Genomic DNA, 22,165 nt, shown 5'->3' on the forward strand with positions numbered 1-22,165 from the left:
AACACTCCAGGGCTGAAGGTCACTCCTGATGAGCGATTAGGGAGCTAGAGCAACGCTGTGCTTGATGGAGTGATTCACTGTTTGTCTGGGAGAAAGGCAGCATGAGCTCCAGGTGAAGAGATGTCCTGCGGTGGGAGCCATGGATTGCACGGAAGTGAGCCAGGTAGTAGGAGTTGCATGGCTGTAGGGGTCCGAGCCCAAGAGCAAGGTGGTTTGGAGTTTTGTCCTGCTGGAAGCCATGCACTGCCAGGACCTGAACCTGACAGAGAAGGTTCATTGAACTGTCGGTTAGGTGTCTCCTCGGCTGCAAGGTCCCATTTAGAGGTAAGCTGAGGAGATATCCCTTTTAAAGGGATGTACCAGGGACATGATTTTAAAGGAGTTTCTTGCCTGGGAAATTTTGTTTTTATGAACTGTTTATTGGATTAAAATTTAGCCTCCAACACTGTTTTGTATTGGGTTATTTATTGAACTTTTGCACTGCACTATTTGGACAGTGTTTGTTTTTTGACTGTTGGATTTTAAAAGCACTTACCACTTTTGTACGTAACCCTTGAAATGTAATGCATTAATGGATGAACAGATTTGCTGTTAGCAATCCTGCTAAAACAGCATTCTTCATTGCAGAAAACCAATTACAATTGCTATAACAGAAATGAATGAACATATGTCCCATTAGGATTAAATGTTACTGCTTATGCTTGTGTACATTGTGTACATATGCTCCTAAACCCAAAATATTTAGGAGCCAAATGCTTTTTTTGGGAGCCATAATCTCTACCGCATGCCAAATGTGAAATAAACAAATAATATTTACTTGTATTGTTTATTTGTTTCTTCGGTCTACCTCACACTGCCTTTCCTTTCTCCTATCTGAGCTATTTGACCTGCCTACTAGTGTCCTCTGCAAGGTCTTATAGATAATAACAGAAGAATAAATGACACATAAATGTGAACAGTGCAAATGTTTACTAATAAGCAATACTTCAAGTCCAGAGTCTTATACACAACATGTGTAAGGAACACTACAAATACAAACACTGAAAATGTCTTACACATAATAACCCAAGAATTAACACAATAACAAACATTATAAACAATCATTCCTGAAATAATCACTTCGCAATGAGTGTACAAATCTAAAGAAATTACTTACTCTTCAAGTTCACTGTCACTAACCATTACAATGTCAGCATCATTAGGCCAGTCAGTATACTTTGGTCTGCTTTTTTTTTTTTTTTTTTTGGCTGGCTGACAAGCAGCACTTTACACTGGGCTCTGGGTCAAAAAGTTCAAGTGTAGGGCCCTCTGTACTGATCCTTGCCAAGTCTTCCAGTGTTTCTACACTTAGGGAGTTGCGCACTTTTGATTTTACTCTGTTTTGTGCTGAAAATCCTCGCTCGCACTGAGTTGCAGATATCAGAAGCACCAGCATTATTTCGACTAAGTGAAGCAGATTTTTAAAATCTGTACAGAACGGCTCCTTGCTCAGCATCACTGTCCATAGGTCACTAAGTCTTATCCATAAACTGACCCTTCACTAATATTTTCAACATTAGCCATTCCTTCTGCACAGCTGTGACATCACAGCCATTGTTTGATAAGAGCTCCCTGTACCATTTAACAAGTGTGTCTAACTCACACTTGCCATAGCTATTAATGTCCTCTGGCCATGCATCATGACAAAACACTGAAAATGACTTGATGATTTCTGATCCCTTTGAATGTCCATGCTGTGTAACACTTGACATCATGTTTGCAAACCTGATCTCCAATTCTTTAACAGTAATCTCAACTGTTATTTCAATTGCTGCCTTTAGATCACTTCTGAATGTGGCCTGATTTTGGGGGCCTTTCAATTTAACATTTTGGAAGGTTATGACTGTGTGGCTACTTGCAGCCCTCTCACTCCTGCTTGATGGCCCTTCCTGTTGCACTGAACCTTCAGGCTGAGAACCTATGTGCTGTAAGAATTCCTGCAGCTTCCCTTCTCTCAAAGCGTTTTCCTTCAATTCTTTAATTGTTACCACACAGCCCACAATTGCAGCAACTGCCTGAGGAAGTATATGAGAATTTTTATGAAGTGTAAGGCTCAGCTTTGAGACCTCTGAAAAAAGGTCATGTAAAAAGTGACAAAAGGCAACGAAAGACAGGCTTTCCATTTGCTGAACAATGTGTTTGGCTCTTTCCTTTATGTCTATGTTTTTGGACATGACTGCAAGGTGCTCCATATGATGATGCACAGCAGTGTACTGCCCCTGACCTGTTGCATTGTTTGAATGGAGAAAAACTGAGCATGCCCGATAAATGTGTGGCAACCAGCGCTGAGTTTTTACTGCTGATGAGTTTCGTTCTGTGCATCCTAACTCTGCTCCTATAGCCTTCAGCTCCCGCTTGCTTTTGGGACTGAAATGATACGTTTTCCACACTAGTTGTAGAAGGTCATAAACTTTTTCAATCATTGGCACTGACCTTTGTGTGTTTAGCATTGCCAGTTCTAGCCGATGGGGTAGACAGGTGAACATGCTCTGTCTTTCCACTATCTCTTTTCTGAAAAGTGCCCCTATTCCCCCTGTTGCACCCATGTTCACGCTTGCACCATCTGTTCCAAAAGCACTCATTTTATGTACCCACCAATTTGTGTTGGTTGGGTCAGCATTCTGAAGCAGTGATTTAATGGTGTTTTGAATCCCTTCTGCATAACCATAATCAATCTCAGCCAGACCTACTAGATGAGTCTTAGGTGTTCCATCAGATACATACCTGCAGTATGTGATAACAGTCTTTCCCTGAGACATCTGTTCCACAATCAGTTATAACAGATGTAGTTTACCTTTTAAAGCTTCTTCCAGCACATTACTTTTTAATTCATCTACAATGCAACCTACAAACTCTACACATGCTGTATCATTATCATATGTTTTTGACACATCCATGCCATTCTTCTTCATCAGCAGAATTTGAGATTTAAACTTTGAACGGTATTTCTTCCAGTGCAATCATATATGCTGCATTGAATTTTATTTTTAATTCTTTCATCTCATTTTCTGTCACTTTCTCACAAGCACGTTGTACTGCCTTTGCTATGGGGGTGTCACGAGGAGCAGACCTAGTGATCACACAGTCTCTGGCATTCTAGTGTTTCTTACTCTCACCATGCTTTTTCAGTTTCCTTTTTAAAATGGCTCGTACCACAAATGAATTCTGTTTTACCAGCAATTTCTTGTCCGGCTTGTGCACAAAAGCTGCAATACGTCTTTCCCTTGTCATACCGTAACCAAGCCGCTTTAAACTGTCTTCCAGGCGTCGGAGCCGCGGGCACAGAAGACTTTGCTAACGGGATGGAGTTGTCATCCTTGGTGGCTGTACCTCAGATAACCCACTGACTGAATTATCTTCGGTTCGTTCAGAAGTAGACCAGGCAGGATTTGGATGAATGGGCATTGAGAAAAAGTCGGAAATTTTTCATTTGGCCATTTTGCGTGTTACGTGGAAAGTTAGGACAGAATTCGAGGAGTTGTCGTGGCCCGATTCTCTTCTATTTCAGATCCCTATCTGCATCAGTTAGCGAGATGACGTTTGAAGCAGAGTGGGCGTGTCAGATGATGCCTCGCTTCGGTTTGGCTTTAATCACGTGATAGTGTAATAGGAAAGGCAGACGCGGGCTGAGAGTGTTCGCACATCATTAAAAGCCGTTTCTGCTGCTTTAAATTTAAAACTTTTCTTAGATTGAGTCGCCACCAGCGACTGGAATGAAAAAACTAGTCGCAAAATAGAAAATCAAGTCGCATTGGTGACCATTTTAGTCGCCATCTGGAGCCCTGTTATTTTTGAAAAGGGCTTCTTTCTACTGTGCGAAGTGATGGGTAATAAAATGCAAATACCTGAGAAGTGTATACAAGGAAGCTTTTGTTTGAAAATGCCTTGTATGTTTCAACATTTGAATTTTGAATTTTATAAAGCAAGCGCAAAGAAGGCCAGCATCTTGTCACGACTGACACAGTACCACATGTGCACATGTAACTTGGTTTCAGTGTCTGTTGCTGGATCAGTTTCTTTGCATATATGTTGGGCTCATTCAGAACTGCATCTAATATTCCATCACTTATAAACCAACTGAAATTCTGTAAGGAATCATCTGCATCTGCTCTATCCTGTCTTGTGCTCTGAAGATCATTGAAAAAGTTGGCGAGTGGCCTTGTTATTCTATACAGGTGTTGAAGTGGTGTCAGTTTACAGTTTGTACAAAATCGCCACTGTTGTATGCAGAACTAGTAACTACAGTGCTCTCGTGGGCCTTTTTGAAGAACTGTCACTATTATAACACAATAAATTGCTTTCTTCTTCATGTTCTTTGTTCCAAAAGCCCTTATTAATCTCTCCCGCTGCTGCAAATGAGATTCCAACAGCCAACCTTTTTGGGAATGAGTGTATGTGTGGCTAGCCACCAACAAGTTTATCTTGAAAATAACAGAACATGGATTGAGTCCACTTTTTAACCTGCCAGTCAAGCAGCAGGAATATTTATTTGAAAAACAAAGACTTTAACCAACTTCTTCCAGGGAATTCTTACTTTGACATTGTTCCAAAAAATAATCACTGCTGCTACTTGAACTGTGTTAATAATGGAAATATAGATGAAAGATTTTTCTAGGCATATAGTGCATTTCTATAAGCATATTTACATCAAATACTGAACTTCTGTTACAGCAATGTCTCAGATTATTAACTCAATAAGAAACATGTAAAATCAAGGTAGCTCCCTGTAAACCTAAGCAGAGTGCATGTAATTTAAGAGTACATGCAGGAATGAACTTTAGTATGGTAGTTAAAAGTGTATTAAGCACATTTAATATCCAGCTGTTAAACAATATCTGCAGTTATGCACACTTGACACCTATATGGATGGGGAGAACATCTATATAGACCCTGATCAGGCTAGCAGTCAAAAACTGATTTCAATGTACTGTGTGATATAAGCTTGCTTTGTGACACAGCACCGCTACGTTAAAACATAAGTACTGATAACCTGATTAAAAATAAATGTATACATTTAGTACTGGCTTGATTGATGACATTGATTGCATGCTACTTGTCTGCTTAATAATTCACTGGAATGATCCCAACAGCCAGCAAGTAGTATCTTTGTAAAATAAGGCAGTAAATTTTCCTTGCCATTCACTAATGACCATTAGAAAATCTGTGACTAACTGTCCATTTTTGGCTAATGAATCCACAGAATAAGTCCTTGGCAAGTGATGAGGCTTCAGTATTTTCTCTGTTCTAGAGAGGAAAACTGACTGATAAAATTGACCAACGAAATCGACAGAATAAGTTGGCTGATGGTGAGGTTGAGGCTGGTGTAATGAGGAGTAATTGCACATTAATGTTTTTCTCCAAGATAATATTACAGCTGGGCAGTTTTTAAATATATCGACAAGTGCATTATACACAAAGTCAAGTGTGGTGAAAATATAAAATTACAACAAATGCTTTCATTTTCATTTATTCTTGGGGGTGTGTTTTTTTCTTCAGGCTTTTTTTTTATATTAGTTTTAATTAATAAAAAACTATTTTTTAGAATTATTTGAGGAAACACTCCCTGATGATTAACATTTAGTGGATTTATTGCTTTTATTTGAAGCATGAAAATGTTTTTCTATACCTCAGATTACATAAAAGGTAGGAAGTCACTAGGAAAATTAAAATGCTAGTGATTTATACTTTTTTTTTTTTTTGTTTTGTAAAGCATGAGAAACCTATAGAACTTTACACAATTCTGAATTTAATGTCAAATTACAGTAGCTCAAAATTGGTAGAGTAGAATATTGAAATAGTATTTGCATACCCTGTTGAGCACTGGAAGTTGGTGGCTATGGGCCAAAATCATCTTGTGTGCAATTTTTCTCAAGACCAAACCCGTCATCCTGTAATTCATTATTTCATTTTTTACTTATATTAAAATTATGTAGAATCTGTAAATCCAAGGCTTTGATAAAAGTAGGCAAATGCAAAGTTTGAAAATAACAGGCTTTCTTAAAGTTAACAAAGTGTGGGAGAGAATTCACAGTGAAGTAATTTAATTCCTGGTTTGCCTCTTCAATTTACAACACATGAATTTTAGTGACAATATAAAAATCCTGGTTGGTTTAATTTGATAAAGTTTAAATAATGCTGCTCTTTTTCAAAGCGAAAAAGGGTATTCATTATTGCTATATTTATCCCATCAGAAATAAAAATGATTTGTTTGTTTTGAGAAGGTAATGAGTTTGTGACTAATCATCTGGGAGTTGTAATCGCTTTACCTTGCATCACACATTTGAATGAGTGACTTACAAATGGTAGCAATCAATTACCTTTTAATGCAGCACCATACATTACATTACATTGATAAAGGAATGGAGGCTTCTTTATTTCTGATTGTAATGAATATGGCTTGTTGGCTACATTTCAATTTTCCCACTGGCTTATCTGTACCTGTAGCTATTCTACAAATGTGATGTTCTCTGTATTCATTCCAAAATTTAAAATGAATTTTTTTAGTGCTTGAGAACATCCATATTGGCTGGACATTCATTTGGCTTTAAAGCACAAAACACACCACTCTGATATGCGCTCTATTGTGTTAATGGAACTGCATAATTGCTAAGATGAACAGTAAGTGGGGCAGTATAATTGGCACCATTCAATTGGCAAACAAAATTTATATTGATCATTGTGGCTTTTGAGCCAGAGTAATGTTCATTAGCATAACCAGTAAAATGTGATGAAACATATTTGATTTGTACAGGAGAGAATAAAATAGTGTTCAGCTGGGAGTAATCGCTGCAGGTGTGATCAGTCGAGTTTAAAGAATAAGTTTACATTTAGTGTGTAACCTAAGCAATAACAAAGTCTTATCAGTTTTATGTGCAGCATTTTACTTACACCTCAAAGGCTGTTTTACAGGAATTCTTCTTCTTTTTTTGTCTGCTCCCATTAGGGGTTGCCACAGTGGATCATCTTTTTCCTCTACATTTTGCTCTGTGACACCCAGCACCTGCATTTCCTCTTTCACCACATCCATGCACCTCCTCCTCGGCCTTCCTCTTTTCCTCTTACCTTGCAGGAATTCTGACAAGATTAATTATTCTTCAGTTGATAGGTATGGTTTCACAAGAGTAGCGTTGATTATAGGAAGAGAACTGGAACATTAAAGAATTGGGAGTTTGTGATATTTGAAACATGAATTCATTTGATTTGTTTGCCATCTATTACCTTTCAGTAAATTATTATGTGTTTCCTCCATATACTGATCCAAGCATAAATTTCATCAGAGCAAATGTCCTGGGTATGACGTTTAACTGCATCTGGCCCTGCAGGTGGTCCTCCAACTTGCACTAAAATCTTGGTGGGTTTGCAGGATTGGCACTCCAGCCTCCGTAAACTTCATGCAGCTCCGAAATGGCAGACAGGCCTCCTTTTTGCTCTCTGTAGGAGTTGCTGTGCTGCAGCCATCCGCATTATGAAGAGATGGGGGACAGCCCTTGGGCACCTCATCCTTTATGAGTCAAAACCGGCATGGTGTCAGGCCTGTTGAAGATCAGAACTGGTGTGGTACTGTGGTGTCACCTGCTGCATGGCAGCACTAGTTTTCCAGTTTGAGATGGCCCCTCTGGGTAGGTGCGTGGAATGTCTCGTATCTCTGGCACGATGATCATCTTCCTCTGCTCATGGAGGAGCTTTGTAAACTCTGCATTTCAGTGGCAGCACTCTGAGGTGCACAGACCTGGGACTAGCCAGATCTCTATAGGTGGATACACCTTTTATTGGTCTGGTCGCTTTGATGGCTGTCCTACACGGGGAGTAGCTGCTACAGTGGCAAATCAGCTCATGCCGATGGGGTCTGTCACTCCTTTCAACTAGAGTATTATGAGCCTAGGATTAAGACATTCTCTTAAACAGTATTTTTTAGTCATTGAGCAGAAAAAAGCAGGGAAACTTAATAGGTGCAAAAACATAAGAGAGATGAGGTAGTTCCGGATGATCACATTATTCTTTGAATCCCCCATTCTCTATCTTGTGTGGACTTAAAGTGTATGTGTGATGAAGTGTGCAAGGCATGTGTATTTCAGGGGATGGGCTTTGTTAGGGTGGGATTTGTCCCAAAGAGAATTCACATCACATCTACAGTATTTGATGACTCCTCCTTTAGAATGTCTGTCATGGCAAGAATGCTATGCATTCCCTGTTTTATGCTTTTGCTGGTTGCTGCTTAACCATTTGGGAAGTGGTGTTTCAAAATTGCAGCATGGTGTTCCTGTTTGCTATTAGGATGCCTCTCTCTCTGTCTCTCTACAGGAAGCAGCACACTGCACACAAGGTGAGTGACATGATCCTGATTCTGTTTTGGATTTTAGCCCTTTGTCCTAATTTCAGCATGTTAAAATTGGATTAAACTTAAAAGGGATTGGAAGCATGCTTTGTAGTAAACTTTACTAAACCAGATAAGACCTATTTTTTTACAACGTGGAGTACCTGGTGAGAAACCTGAGACTTTCCTTCACTGCCGAAACACTAGACTAGCAACCTAACTGAGTACATGGGTTCCAATAGCAGTACACTTAATTACAAAATGACAACCATGTGGCATGACTCCCTCTATCCTCCACCCCACCCTTTTAAGTGATGCATTAGATGAAATATACCTTTTATAGTCTGGGGTGTGGGGCTCAGAATAACAGTCCAGATTCTAAATATGTGGTCTTTGAACACAAAAAAAACACACAAGCAATTCTAGTGAAAAGTCAATTAAATGGGTAGTGTCCTTGCAATTTGAGGTACTTTTAATTTAGAAAATTCTCACCAGACTTCTTTTTTTTTTTTCCTTCCTGCCTCTTCTAGCTTCTTCAACGTTTACGCCATGGAAGAACTATAAAGGGACCAATGGTGGTAGCACAGGACCTTACAGAGCTGCATCTTTCAAACTTCCCAACTGTGCATCTCCAGCAAAGCTTTCAGATCTGTCCATTCCTAGTAAATTGCTAAGTACTTTGAATGAGTACCTAATCCAGATTGGAAATAATTCAGCCTGTGTTAATGATCCTGCTGCCACAGATCTCTGCAATGGTCCACTTGGTGTGGGAGCTGCTTATAGGTAACCAGTTGCTTAATGTAAAGTACTGTGCAAGTTAAAACTTCTTTGATTCAAGATTCCTTTTGTACATTCTGCCCAATCAGGGTAAACACATTGTCAGAAATGTTAACACTCTAAGTATAGCCTTCTGTGGGATATGGTAGATTTTGAAGATATTATTAAAAGTATGTTTGGCCATAACAAATCCTGCTTTGTCCTGCAAAATAAAGTGTTTTTTCTCAGAAGGTTGTCTAAATATTGCGGTTTTAAGAAAGTCAGGCCTTTAAGAGTCCATGAAAATAATGCATCAGTTGGTCGTGCTCTTTCTGGGATTATTCCCTCAGATTTAGTGTTTTATGGTGTACTCTGATGCAGATCAGCTTGGATCAGGTGGCATGTTTTACCATTGCAGGTCCACAGGACAGTTTTGATGGTGTAGATTTTTTCCAGTATGCAATGGAAACTGAGTAGTTGATGAAATAGTTGCATGACTGTAAACGCATTTGTTTTCCTGTAATCATTTTATAATTGATTTGATCTCTCAACACAAAGAGTTGATGGATCTTGCAAGCATGCATCACTTTTTTTTTTTTTTTTATATACAATAACTCCCACCTTAAGTAAAATTTTATTTTAGAGAGAAATAGAATAAAGTATTAATGATAAATTTTGGTTTTTCTCTTAGAGGAAAGCATCTTATGTATGGTGCCTATGTTTGAATGAAATAAGATAAATGATGGTCTTCTTGCAATACTGACTCCATCCATCCATTTTCCAACCCGCTGAATCCGAATACAGGGTCACGGGGGGTCTGCTGGAGCCAATCCCAGCCAACACCGGGCATAAGGCAGGAACCAATCCCGGGCAGGGTGCCAACCACACCGCAGGACACACAAACACACCCACACACCAAGCACACACTATGGCCAATTTAGGATCACCAGTCCACCTAACCTGCATGTCTTTGGACTGTGGGAGGAAACCGGAGTGCCTGGAGGAAACCCACACAGACACGGGGAGAACATGCAAACTCCACACAGGGAGGACCTGGGAAGCGAACCCAGGTCTCCCAACTGCGAGGCAGCAGCGCTACCCACTGCGCCACCGTGCCGCCGCAATACTGACTCATTAAACAAAAAGCCCAAATGTTCTTATGAGGACTATTATCAGTGTTGAGGCCGAGTTGTATTTTTGTGGTTGTGTATGGGGTATGATCGTTTATATTCTTAAGTGTGGTATAATTCAGGTAACTCCTAAATGTTTTGTATAGTTCTTGAACCTTTTTTAATTTACACTACTCCTGAATGATGCTATTAATTCCGTAAGGTCATCCCAGTACAAGTCCAGATTAAACCAAAGCTCCCTAGAGATGTTGGAATATGATGGTGATGCCAAATTCTGAAAGTTACTTTTTTGTGTTGTGTTAGTTTTATAGCCTATGCAAATTTTCTTTCTGGTTAATAATACTAGACAATAGTATTATTTGTCTAGTCTGTGCAAGGTTTTTCTGTTTGTAATAGTTTATTGGAGAAATCCATTATTAAGTTTAGCATTGCTGTTTGTGCAAATAAAGGCACTTTTTTATTCTGAACCAGTCTGTTTTGTTAGGTTTAAATTCTTGCTGATCGATGGTGCCTTAGTTAAAGGAGAGACATCGTGGTCTGAGCCTGTATTCACGAGGCAAGGTGAGTGGTTTCCTATTGCATTGTCCACAAAAACAGAGTATCAATTCTTGAGAAAGGCAACCTGCCTTTCATGACAGATTGCACAGCCCACGTCTCTGACCCAGTCCAGTCCTGGTGGGTGGCATGGTGAAGTAGTGTCTCAGTCAGGTGGAATTGTATTTATTTTCAGATCCAGATGGGGAAAACTTGTTCATTTCTCTCTTAGTAATGAAATGATTTATCAGAATTTCTGGTACTGAGCCATGCCCTGATTTTATTTACACTTTTTCATTTCAGATGACCTTTAGCTATCATAATGCAACAACATACTGAGAGAAACCTTTGCTTCCTCATTTGTATATGATTCATAAAGATGTGCAAATGATAAAATGCTTGTGTATGTCACTGATCTGTGTTTACTACTTGTAAAATTAGTTTAACATTAAACTACTTTACATTTTAATTTTTTTTTTTTTTTGTGCTTGTAGCTTTGGATCCTGCGGACTTGGACACCTGGATTGGGAAAAGGACTGGGAGTTCAGTGGTCATTGCTAGTGTCCTTAGTTCAGTCACCTTTCTTCTGCTTTGCCTGCTTATTCCAATGTCTATATATGAATTAGTGTAAGTCATCTGTGTGAAGTTTTATGACAAATTTATAGTACTAGGGTGTCGTACCATGTTAACCATTATTAAATGTAGGGAAAGTCAAGCAAAATGACACCTTTTATTGGCTAACTAAAAAGATTACAATATGCAAGCTTTCGAGGCAACTCAGGCCCCTTCTTGAGGCAAGATCAAGAAGCGGCTCGAGTTGCCTCGAAAGCTTGCGTATTGTAATCTTTTTAGTTAGCCAATAAAAGGTGTCATTTTGCTTGAGTTTTCATGACAAATTTATGTATTTTTTAATTTTTGGCTTAAATGTTGGAATCAATTAACGTTAATTGACATATACAAGAGATGGGCATTTATTCTGTGTACTGATAGGTCTGATACTTAAATCCATTTGTTACATTTGTACTTTTTTGGCCCCAAAAAAAAAAAAAAAAAAAAAAGTATTGCCCCCTTACTCTGTTGGTTTCAACATTTTTAATTACAGTGACTGCAATCAAACACTTTGCACCACTGCTTTGATTCAGAAAGTTTGAAAGGGTTATTGGAATGAATTACTTGTTTTGAACCCCATCCCAGCATTCCTAATGGTTACAAGACTGGTCTTTGAGTAAAAGTCCAAAACCTTTTATTTTTGCCTCATTCTTGTCTGGAGTTTGTAATTCCGGATCTTGCTGCATGACCAAATTACACTTCTGCTCATATTTGCCTTAAAAACTTGCAGATACAGAGCAGAACTCATGGATCTTTAAGTTACTACAAGTTGTCTGACCCTTGAAGCACAAAATCCCTATGTCACACTACCACTACCATGTTTCACTGTTCGTATGATGTTCTTACTTAAATGCTATGTTTGCTTTATGCTGGATATAAAATAGGATCCATATCATTCAGAAGTTACATTTTTTTGTTTCTTCTATCTATAGAACATTTTCCCAGAATCCTTGAACATTAAGGTGCTTTCTGGCAAATCAGAGAAGTATTTCTTCTTTAAGTGCAGTTTATGCCTTGTCACTTTCCAGTGAAGCCAATTTTGTTTCTTTCCGACTGTCCAGTCTTGCTCATTGAAGTTTGAGGCTAGAGAAGTCTCTTTGGATTGTTTTTTGGGTCCTACATGATATTTTGGATTTTACTCTGTGGCTTTTCAAGCTGGCCACTCCTGAGAAGACTAGCTACATTTCCAGTTGTGTTCAGTTTGGCAGATTACTAAATCGATGTGAGTGCTATAATATCCCAGAACCACCTCAGAAGTGGCTTTGTAGCCCTTTCCAGACCTGCAGATATCAACACCTACCTATTCAGGAATCCTTTGATCATTGAATTGACAATGACAAATTGCTTAATATAAACCTTACCATCAGTCCAGACAGGCTGTAATTGGTACTTTAGATGTTCAAACTGCTGAATTTATGTATCCCTTTTAAGTGTGTTGAAATCAGTAAGGAGCAGTTACTTTGTCCATAAAGTGTCAGTGTGCATTGAATGACGTGTGTGTGTGTGTGTGTGTGTGTGTGTGTGTGTGTGTGCGTGTGCATGTGCATGTGTGTGTGTGTCTGAAAAATATTCAGTTCAAGTTTGTAATAATAAATAAACAAAACTATAAAGTTATGAATGCAGCAATTGCCTCTCTGTGGTGGGGAACGGTGTCTCTCAAGGGGAGAGCCTTCCAGTAGAGAGGTACTTTCTAGGTCTAATTGACAGTAAAGATATTCCCACTGATCTTTTATTTTTTTGAGAAAAATTTAGCATTTGTGGAACTAACTGAATCTCAATTGCAAAACATGGTTTGTTCAAGCAAGAATTACTCCATCAAGTCTGGGAATATATCCCCAGGCATGTACATGCATACTGCACCTTTTCTGTTGCTGAAACAAACTACTGTATCTTTTTATGTTTCCTCAAAGAGGTAGACTATCACAGAAGTGTTGTGCAAAACACAAGACCTGGAAATGACTCTGGGTGTATACATCCACAGTGCACTTGATTTTGTTTACATCCCTGTGTGTAAGTTTTAGAAAGGATTGCAGCTGCTGACTTTGAGGTACATTTTTGTCCATCTCAAATATTGTAACAAAGAAGGCTGGAAGTACTCTTACTTATGGAATTTGCTTTTTCTTGGAATTTGAAATGCTTGCCAATATATATTTAAATTCTAATATTTGCCATTTAATTGCCAGCAGAATCTGACTTTCCAGAGGTTTTACTATCTTTGGATGCAGAAAAACCCTCTGATACTGTAGAATTGAATGGGGATATTTATTTACCTTGTGTAAATGCTTGTTTTCCTGTACTGTCTAGCATCTCAGACCAGTCAGGATAACTTCTTACTAAGAACATGGAATAAGCATTGCTAAAAACTTAAATAACATTAAACACATCTTTGGTGTACAAAACATTAAACAAGATGTTAGTAGGTGATTCTCCCTCTTTAGCTTGGAGAATCCATATTGCCAAAATGAGTATCCTTAGAAGGCTACTATACTTTAAGAAGTTGGACTCAATTGTAACAATTTTCTGTAGAGACATTCTGAGTTCCAGATATCTAAACCAGATGGCACATTCCCGCTTATTGACTTCTAATATTTGTACAGTAAAATTGTTACAAGTTCATATATTTACACCTTCATGGTCTGCAATGGAAAGCTAATACTTTTCTAAATCTTCTTTGTATGCTCCAGTCAACACTAATTATCCTTAATTTACCAGCAACCCAGCGTTTCACCATTTACTAAAGATATCAATCTAACGCCGGACACATTAGGGCCAAGAAGCTCTTATCTGTTGTCCCTGTACAACAAATGTCAGCCTTCTTTAATCTGTGCGGTAGTCAATCCATGAAAGACTATAGGGATTGTAACTTTTAAGAGTTTTCAATATTGATAATGGATTTGCATCTATCTATATTCAGCCTTCTATAAAATATCCTCTAGGTCAATATGTGACAATTCCTCCAATTGTGTGACAGGGTGATAAGAACCTGCTGAAGTATGAATAGATTTTGTTGCATGTTTTTAAGATGCATTTCAAGGCTATAACTATATGAGGGTCTTAATTTTCTGTGCACTGAGTAATACTGTATATGTAGTTGTATATCCTTTGCAGAACCAACTGGTCACTCATGATTATTATGAAAGGTTATGTTTTGCAGAGATTAATATTATTAATTTCTTTTTTTTTTTTTTTTTTGCTTTAAAAGTCATCGTGTGAAGGGAAGTGGCTCTCAGGATGTAACCAACAAACCTCAAATGGTAGAGACCACATTCACAATGGTTAATAAGAGAGTGTCACTGGGTGAAGCTGGAAACGCTCAGCAATAAAGAAGCAAAACCTTGAAGAAAAGTATGTAAACTCTTAAACTCAAGATGGTTGAAAATGGAAATGTCAAAAAGTATCTTGTGTTTGGGCATTCATAAAAGCTGCAATACAGGCTAATAAAGGTTCCATATACATAACCTAGAGACCAGTATTTGAATATTAGGATTGATGCTTTAATCTAGAGCATGTGTGTATCTGTCTATGTCCAATGATCAAAGGCAACAAGAAGCCAAAGAGACATAAGAACTGGCATATTGCTTGAACAGTTTCCTAAATGCACAGTATGATCGAAACAGACACACTTACTATTGTACCATTTTTGTACCCATTTTAATAAATAGACATTTCACTATACTATTTATGCTATAACAGTTTTGTCCTAGCATATTTATAAATGGTGTTATTGCTTTTATATTTATCTGTATCTTGGTCAGGTTTGCCAAGATACATTCTCGGGGGTAAAGACCATAAAATGGGTTTCTGCAAGTAGGTGGAAAATTGGGGAAGTATCTTTTAAAATGATTTTTCTTTTCCCTTCTATATTACTTCTGAGCATTTTTTTCCTTAACTGTATGTTTACATCTTTCTGTTTTGTTAAAACCCTTTTGGTCTTTAACACCCATTTCCAAGTTAGAAGAAAATTGATTTCAATATTATTTTCAGCCCAATAAGTACCTCTGCCTAGAAGAAGTCTCTTATTTTTAATTTTGGATCTTAGCTGTAGATTTTAAAAGGATTCCCCAATGTAATAGGGCATTATAAACGAATGGTCTTATACTTTTTCTCTGAATTTCTCTTCACAGATTGTAACATGTAAATCTCTATGAAGACTGCCACTATATTTCAGAAAACTAAGTTTTTAAAATCCATCAAATTTGTTGGCATTGAACTGCTGGTCCTCACTAGCTTTCAGTAATATATGCCTAACTCAGGGCTAAGTGAGTGAGCCTTGAATCTCTTTTTGAGGAAAGTTAATATAGCTTTTATTTAGGAAATATTAACTTTGTTCTTGTGGTGATGCCAAGACATTCTTAATAGAAATTTACATTCTGGCCCTTTTCATTACTGGAAAATTCAACTTTTTAAAAAAAAATTTAGTTGTGCTTTCATTTGTGGCTTAATAAAGATACATTTTTACTAATCTACACTTTTTTTTTATTATTTTAATGTGGGTTATTAGTCTAACATACAATTTAAACAAGTCATGTTTACATTTTTTCAGCAGTTCAATCAAGTTAAATTTACATATGTTCTTTCCTTGTATCCCAATCCAGGCAGGAACACTCATATTGAATGGTGAGTGTGGGGGAGATGCCTCTTTAGACGACTCTAAAAGAGGCTCGAGGAGGGGACTGAAATTAAAGGTTGGAATTGACCTCTAAATATCTGTAAAAGCTGAATGTGTGTGTGTTGTTTTTGTTTTTTGGTTTTTTTTTGTGCTTATCAAAATTCAAGAAATCATACTAATGAAAGGACAAAAAAAATTAAATTTAATTAAAATTACATTCCAATGACTTTGTGTTGTTGTGATGTGAAATTTTGCATACAACTTTGATAAATATTTTGTATGTCTTTTATTTGTAACTTAGGCAAAGCAATGTAATATTAGTGTTACATTTAGTGAGAAGCATTCATGTTTATCCCCTCATTCCCACCCCCTTTTTAGGAATGGGTCTCTTTGAATTTTACGATACAGTTGGGGGGGGGGGGGGGGGTGCCTCAAACAAGTTTGGTAATTGTTTCTCTGCTAAAGTCTCTCTGTCAACCCTACCCCATAAAGCCAGGCTGTCCAACTGCCAAGCTTTACCTTAACATATTGTTTGGGGGGCAGGTGTGAAGATGTTCTATCCCCCCATTGGTCTGAAGTATGGCTGTTTGGAATTGGCTTGTATCAATTCTTTAAGTACCATGATGTCCTATTGGCTCTAGGCGTTGGACAGAAAACCTATAAATTTGCTCACTCCCTCGCCCTCTCTTACCAAACTGATGATGACCATCTCACACCATGAACTGAAAAGGACAACACGATGAAGAGCACAGCTTGGCAGCCACGGGCAATGCGACCTGTTCTGAAGAAAGCTGACCACAAAATGAGGCCTTAAGCAGAGACATTTTAAGTTACTAACAAGTGTGTGTGCTGCCTGAAGCTACACATCACCAATTATCAAGTTGTCTGGTTGCCAATATTCAAATGTATTTTGCATATTGTTGTTTATGAATATTATCAATAGTACATTGTTTAAATTGTAACTTAACTCCTGCTTGTATTTTACTACACCTAATTGCCTGAGGTTATAGATGTAGAAGGGAAGGTGGGGAGAAGTTCTATGGTACAATACCTTTATAAACAGTGGTAAGTCTGGGAGATTTGAGGCATTCTGACAAAGTCTACATATTAATAATGCATAAGGGGAAAGTAGAGTAAATTATTACTCTGCCAAGACAAAACACTTTGCCAACTTTTTCAACTGTTAGTATCAACTACATACGATTTTGAAGGGACTAAGAGCTTAATATTAGTAGAATCGGTGGGAAATCATTGAATTTATTCTAGAAGAGTCTTTAAAGGGATGCATATTGGTTAATCCAAATTTGAATGAAGTTTATAGTGAATGCCCGTTTATTACATGTGTAAATCTGAATGGCATAATCCAAGAGGATATTTGGAGCAGGTAAAGGCATCATATTGCAGACCTGATCATTTTAAGTGAGAACTTTGAGTTATGCCCTTTTAGGTAGGAGGGGAAAGATGTCACTTTGGGACTCTGTATAAAAGTTTAGTTTTCGCCAAGTCTTCATTAGTTTATTTTTGTTAACTGTGTGTTGGCTATGCAATTTTACAATTCTTCTTGCATGTTTGTAAAGGGTATCTGCTCATAAATTTCTGTCCTAATACACAAGATTTTTGGGGGTGAGGGAGTGGTGTGGGTATCTGCCAACCTGAGTGAAAACAGAAAATGGCTGTTAAATGGGAAGAGAGAGATTTGCTTGATAATGGATTAACACAATTCAATTTAAAAAGTGATCAATATTAACGGCCGGGTACCTAAACTGAAAAGAAATATGAATTTCAGTAGGGAGATGAACTGATTTTTCAGATAATTGTAGTTGTCCAGTATTTGAATGTGGCACTCATTTCTGAGTGAGACACAACATGCTTCTTTTGATCAGACTTCTACATTTTGTTGTGTTGATGCCTCACCGTTTAAATAAAGTACTTCATTCAAAGTCCTTTTCCCTTTTAAGTCTCTCCTGCCACTTCTGGCTTTCCTGGCATTCTTGACTGGCAGACTAGGAGAACAGTCCATTAAGTACTATTTTTCTGTAAATCCTGAATACCAGTTACATCTCAATAAAGCATTATTAAAGCTGTGTTTTACTTTGGCTCCTACGCTAAACTGGTAATCCAATTGACTGTTATCAAATTTGTTTTAATTGGACTACATGATGCCAAGAAGGGGGACTAAAAGAGCTTTCTACCTGTCAATATCCAGCATCCATACCACATGCACTTCACAACAGGTCATCAACCCGAACCTCAGCATGATTGGGCCTGACCAGTACTTGGATGGGAGGCAAACTAGGAAAAGCTTGTGTTGCTGCTGGAAGAGCTGTTGGCTAGGCCAGCAGGGGGCACTTACCCTGTGGTCTGTGTGTGGATCCCAAAGCCCAAGTGCAATAATGGGGACATTGTGCTGTAAAAATGGCAACGTCCTTTAGATGAGACATAAAACCAAGCTCCTGACACAGTGGGCATCCTTCGTAAAGAGTAGGATGTAATCTGGTGTCCTGGCTAAATTGCCCAGCTCAAAGTAGTCACTGTACCGCCTAATCATCCCTGTCTGTAACTGGCTAACCATCTCTCACCCCTTCACAACCTAACAGCTACTGTGTAGTGAGTGTACTGGTGCCAATAAGGCTGCCATTGCATTAGCCAGGTGGATGCTAAACGTTAGTGGAGGTTGAAGTGGCTCTCCACTCACTATGAAAAGCACTATAGAATTGTAAATAATTATTATTAATAATCATTATAAGAAAATGGGATCTACCAGAGGACTGTAACTATAGAATATAACTAGGACACCCAATTGAGAGAGGGGTGTTAGGGGTAAGAATGATTCTTCACACTTCAGCCATTAGTAGCACTAGTAAATAGTACTAAAACACTACTTATAATTTTAGCAGACAGACAAACAAGGATCAGCTGAAGGTGATAGACTATTTTAAAAACCAGGTTCATGCTGGTACTGAGGTGCTATCATGGTCTCTGACCATGATCACAGTAAGGTTTAAGTGCTTCTTCAACCCCACACCTTATCATAGCTTGTATGCAAGGCTAATTGTTTGTTTCTTGGGTGACGGACTGCTAAATAGAAATAATTGTCTTGAAACAAAAGTTCATTGGATCAAGCAATTTTTTTAGGAAGCAAACAAGAAATATTCATCTTCAGACTACACTTGGAAGCCTGTAATTCACTTATAAAACAATACCTTACTCTTGAATTCTTTTAGAATACGTGGTGTGGTTTTTGTTGTTGGTGGTGCATTTTTTATATTCCATGTACGTACACAGTCTGTTCTGTAGCCATACTCAAATATGGCGTATCTCATGTTAGTTGAAGAAAGCATCATTGGTTACAACATGATCTGAAAACACAACATAATGATATCAGAACATCAATAAACAAAAAAAAAAACCTTCATTTTTAAAAGAACATTTCAGCTGCATCACCAAAATACCTTAAACTTGACTTTATAAGCAAGTTAAGAAACTGAATGATTGGATAAAATTGATATGATTTCTTACAGTGCACAGCCTGTTCATATATAATTTTGACCACTATGTTAAATTCTAAGAGCAAACCTACAGTAAATACAATAAAATGCAGAAATACAGTAGGCCTACATGAATATTCAATTCTGTTTATTCCTGCATTGTGCTTTTGATAGAGTACAGTCTTTCGGCTGCTCCTGTTAGGAGTTGCCACAGCGGATCATCTTCTTCCATATCTTTCTGTCCTCTGCATCTTGTTCTGTTACACCCATCACCTGCATGTCCTCTCTCACTACCCTAAACCTTCTCTTAGGCCTTCCTCTTTTCCTCTTGCCTGGCAGCTCTATCCTTAGCATCCTTCTCCCAATATACTCAGCATCTGTCCTCTGCACATGTCCAAACCAATGCAATCTCGCCTCTCTGACTTTGTCTCCCAACCGTTCAACTTAAACTGACCCTCTAATGCAGTGATTCCCAACCACTGTGCCACGGCACATTAGTGTGCCGTGAGAGATCATCAGGTGTACCGTGGAAAATTATCCAATTTCACTTAATTGGTCTGAAAATTATTTACTGCAAATAATTTGTCTTTGCTCGTCTATGCTACAGTGACAGGCAGAACAATTAAATACTCTTCCACTAGCTGGCAGCAGATGGCTAATTAATCTGTGTATCTACCTGTTGCCATTCAAACAAATGAATTAGTGGTGCTTCGGCTGTGACAGCAGTGATAGCGATGGATAAATATCTGAAAAGAAAAAGTACACAAACTGGGTTCTGGAGAAAACTGTAACCCAGATGAAGGCCCTAGTATGAGTAGTGGTCAGAAGAAAGCAAAAAGGTGAGCTTAAGACAATACAATGAAAGTTATCTTTCCTTTGGATTTACTTTTACTGGGGAACCAACCAAACCGATTCCATTATGCTTGGTATGTGGAGAAAAGCTGTCCAACAGTGCAATGGTTCCTAGCAAACTTAAATGTCATCGCCAAACAAAACACCCATCACTTCAGATAGATAGATACTTTATTAATCCCAAGGGGAAATTCACAAACAAGAACACAGACTATTTTATTCAACTTCTTGAACAAACTGAGAAACAGGCAGCTTTAGTGAGGAAAACCACAACGATGAATGAGAGATCTCTCAAAGCTAGCTATCATGTTGCTGAACTCATCGCCAAATCAAAACAGCCCCACACGGTGGCAGAGACATTAATACTACCTGCCTGCAAAATCATTGTAAATGAGATGCTTGGCCCTGGCACTCTTAACACTAAAATTACCAGAGCCAACAAAAAAACTCGTAAATCTGGCCCACCTTAAATCCCTTCACACCTCTCCGTCAGCGTCTTTTGTCTTCTAAATGTGTTGATAAGCCCAAGCAGCAAGCAGCCTTCTATGCCATCCCCCCACCGCCTCAGAACGGGCAAGAAGTTCTCCTAGTTCCTGCCTTGATTGATTATCTGGGAGTGAGCTACCCAGAATTGTGGGGGGAAATAATTTGATATATGTTTTGTGTCTGCAACAATCTATGTAAACACATCATTAAAACAGAAACGTTTTTCATGTTTTAGTAATAAATAACAAAGTGTAGATATGAACTGTATAATGATTGAAGGCTGATGGCCAAATATCAAATAAACACTTTCACAAAAGGTGCAAGTACAGTACAACAGCTTTTGTGGTGCTGTGGTTAGAACTGACAACTTATAATCCAGAGGTCGTGAGTTCGAAACCAGCTCCCCGGCAAATTTACCGTTTTGAGTAGTGAACTGCTCTTATTGTTAATATTATACAATAAAAACATACATTTAATTTGTGTCTGTAACAGCCGGTGTAAATTTATAGTACTTGTAAAAGTTAGCATTTTTTTTTTTTTATACTCTCTGTCATGATCACGATACAACACCCACTCCCCTGCCCCAGATCTGACACAGTTACTTTTTATCTGAAGCTGGGAATAACTGCAGATGTGAGTGGTGTTTTGAGACAATGGAACTGGAAATTCTCTGATCTGGAGGGATAAACCTTTGCTGAAAGTGTTTATTTGATGTTTGGTCATCAGCCTTCACACATTATACAGTTCATGTCTACATTTTGATATTTATTACTAAAACATGAAAAATGTTTCTGTTTAACAATGTGTTTACATAGATTGTTGTAGACACAAAACACACATCAAATTATTTCCCCTTACAATTTTGGGTAGCTCACTCCCAGATAATAAATCAAGGCTGGAACTGGGAGAACTTCTTGCCTGTTCTGATGCAAAGTGGAAAAGTTGCATGTCAGTGGAAAATTTGGCGACACCATCAGAGAACACTTCCTGTTTTGCAAGGAATTGCCAGAAAGAACAACAGGAGAGGAAATTTTTTGAGTTGTATCAGAGTACCTTGAACCAGGAGGACTTAAGTGGGAAAACTGCATAAGTGTTTGCACTGATGGAGCAGCCACCATGTTCGGGCACACCAAAGTATTTGTAAGCAGAGTGAAAGAGCAACATCCAGATGTTATTGCAACGCATTGTTTTCTGCACCATGAGGCACTCGTGGCCAAGACATTACCAGCAGACCTAGCTCCTGTATTGGACAATGTTGTGTGCATGATAAACTTTGTGAAAATAAGATCTGTAAAAAGTCATTGTGTGAGGAAATGGGAGTGGAGCATAAAGTGCTATTGCTGCATAC

The 22,165-nt window shown here is 38.2% G+C and overlaps 1 protein-coding gene across 2 annotated transcripts in view; it reads left to right on the forward strand.

The window, feature by feature from the left end:
- LOC114654691 (uroplakin-3a-like) overlaps positions 1-16,111 on the forward strand; it is a 31,143-nt gene extending 15,032 nt beyond the window's left edge. Inside the window, exons 3-7 of one of the 2 annotated variants that reach the window (XM_028805398.2) lie at positions 8,884-9,136; positions 10,724-10,800; positions 11,268-11,400; positions 14,585-14,727; positions 15,978-16,111. In XM_028805398.2, coding sequence (XP_028661231.2) covers positions 8,884-9,136; positions 10,724-10,800; positions 11,268-11,400; positions 14,585-14,705 — 584 coding nt within the window. In that variant the 3' untranslated portion in view covers positions 14,706-14,727; positions 15,978-16,111. Of the gene's footprint in view, positions 1-8,883; positions 9,137-10,723; positions 10,801-11,267; positions 11,401-14,584; positions 15,042-15,977 lie in introns of those variants that run through there. The other variant, XM_051929600.1, reaches the window with a different exon arrangement.
- Positions 16,112-22,165: the final 6,054 nt, after the last annotated feature.

Source organism: Erpetoichthys calabaricus, chromosome 1, assembly GCF_900747795.2.
Source record: "Erpetoichthys calabaricus chromosome 1, fErpCal1.3, whole genome shotgun sequence".
Lineage (NCBI taxonomy): Eukaryota > Metazoa > Chordata > Cladistia > Polypteriformes > Polypteridae > Erpetoichthys > Erpetoichthys calabaricus.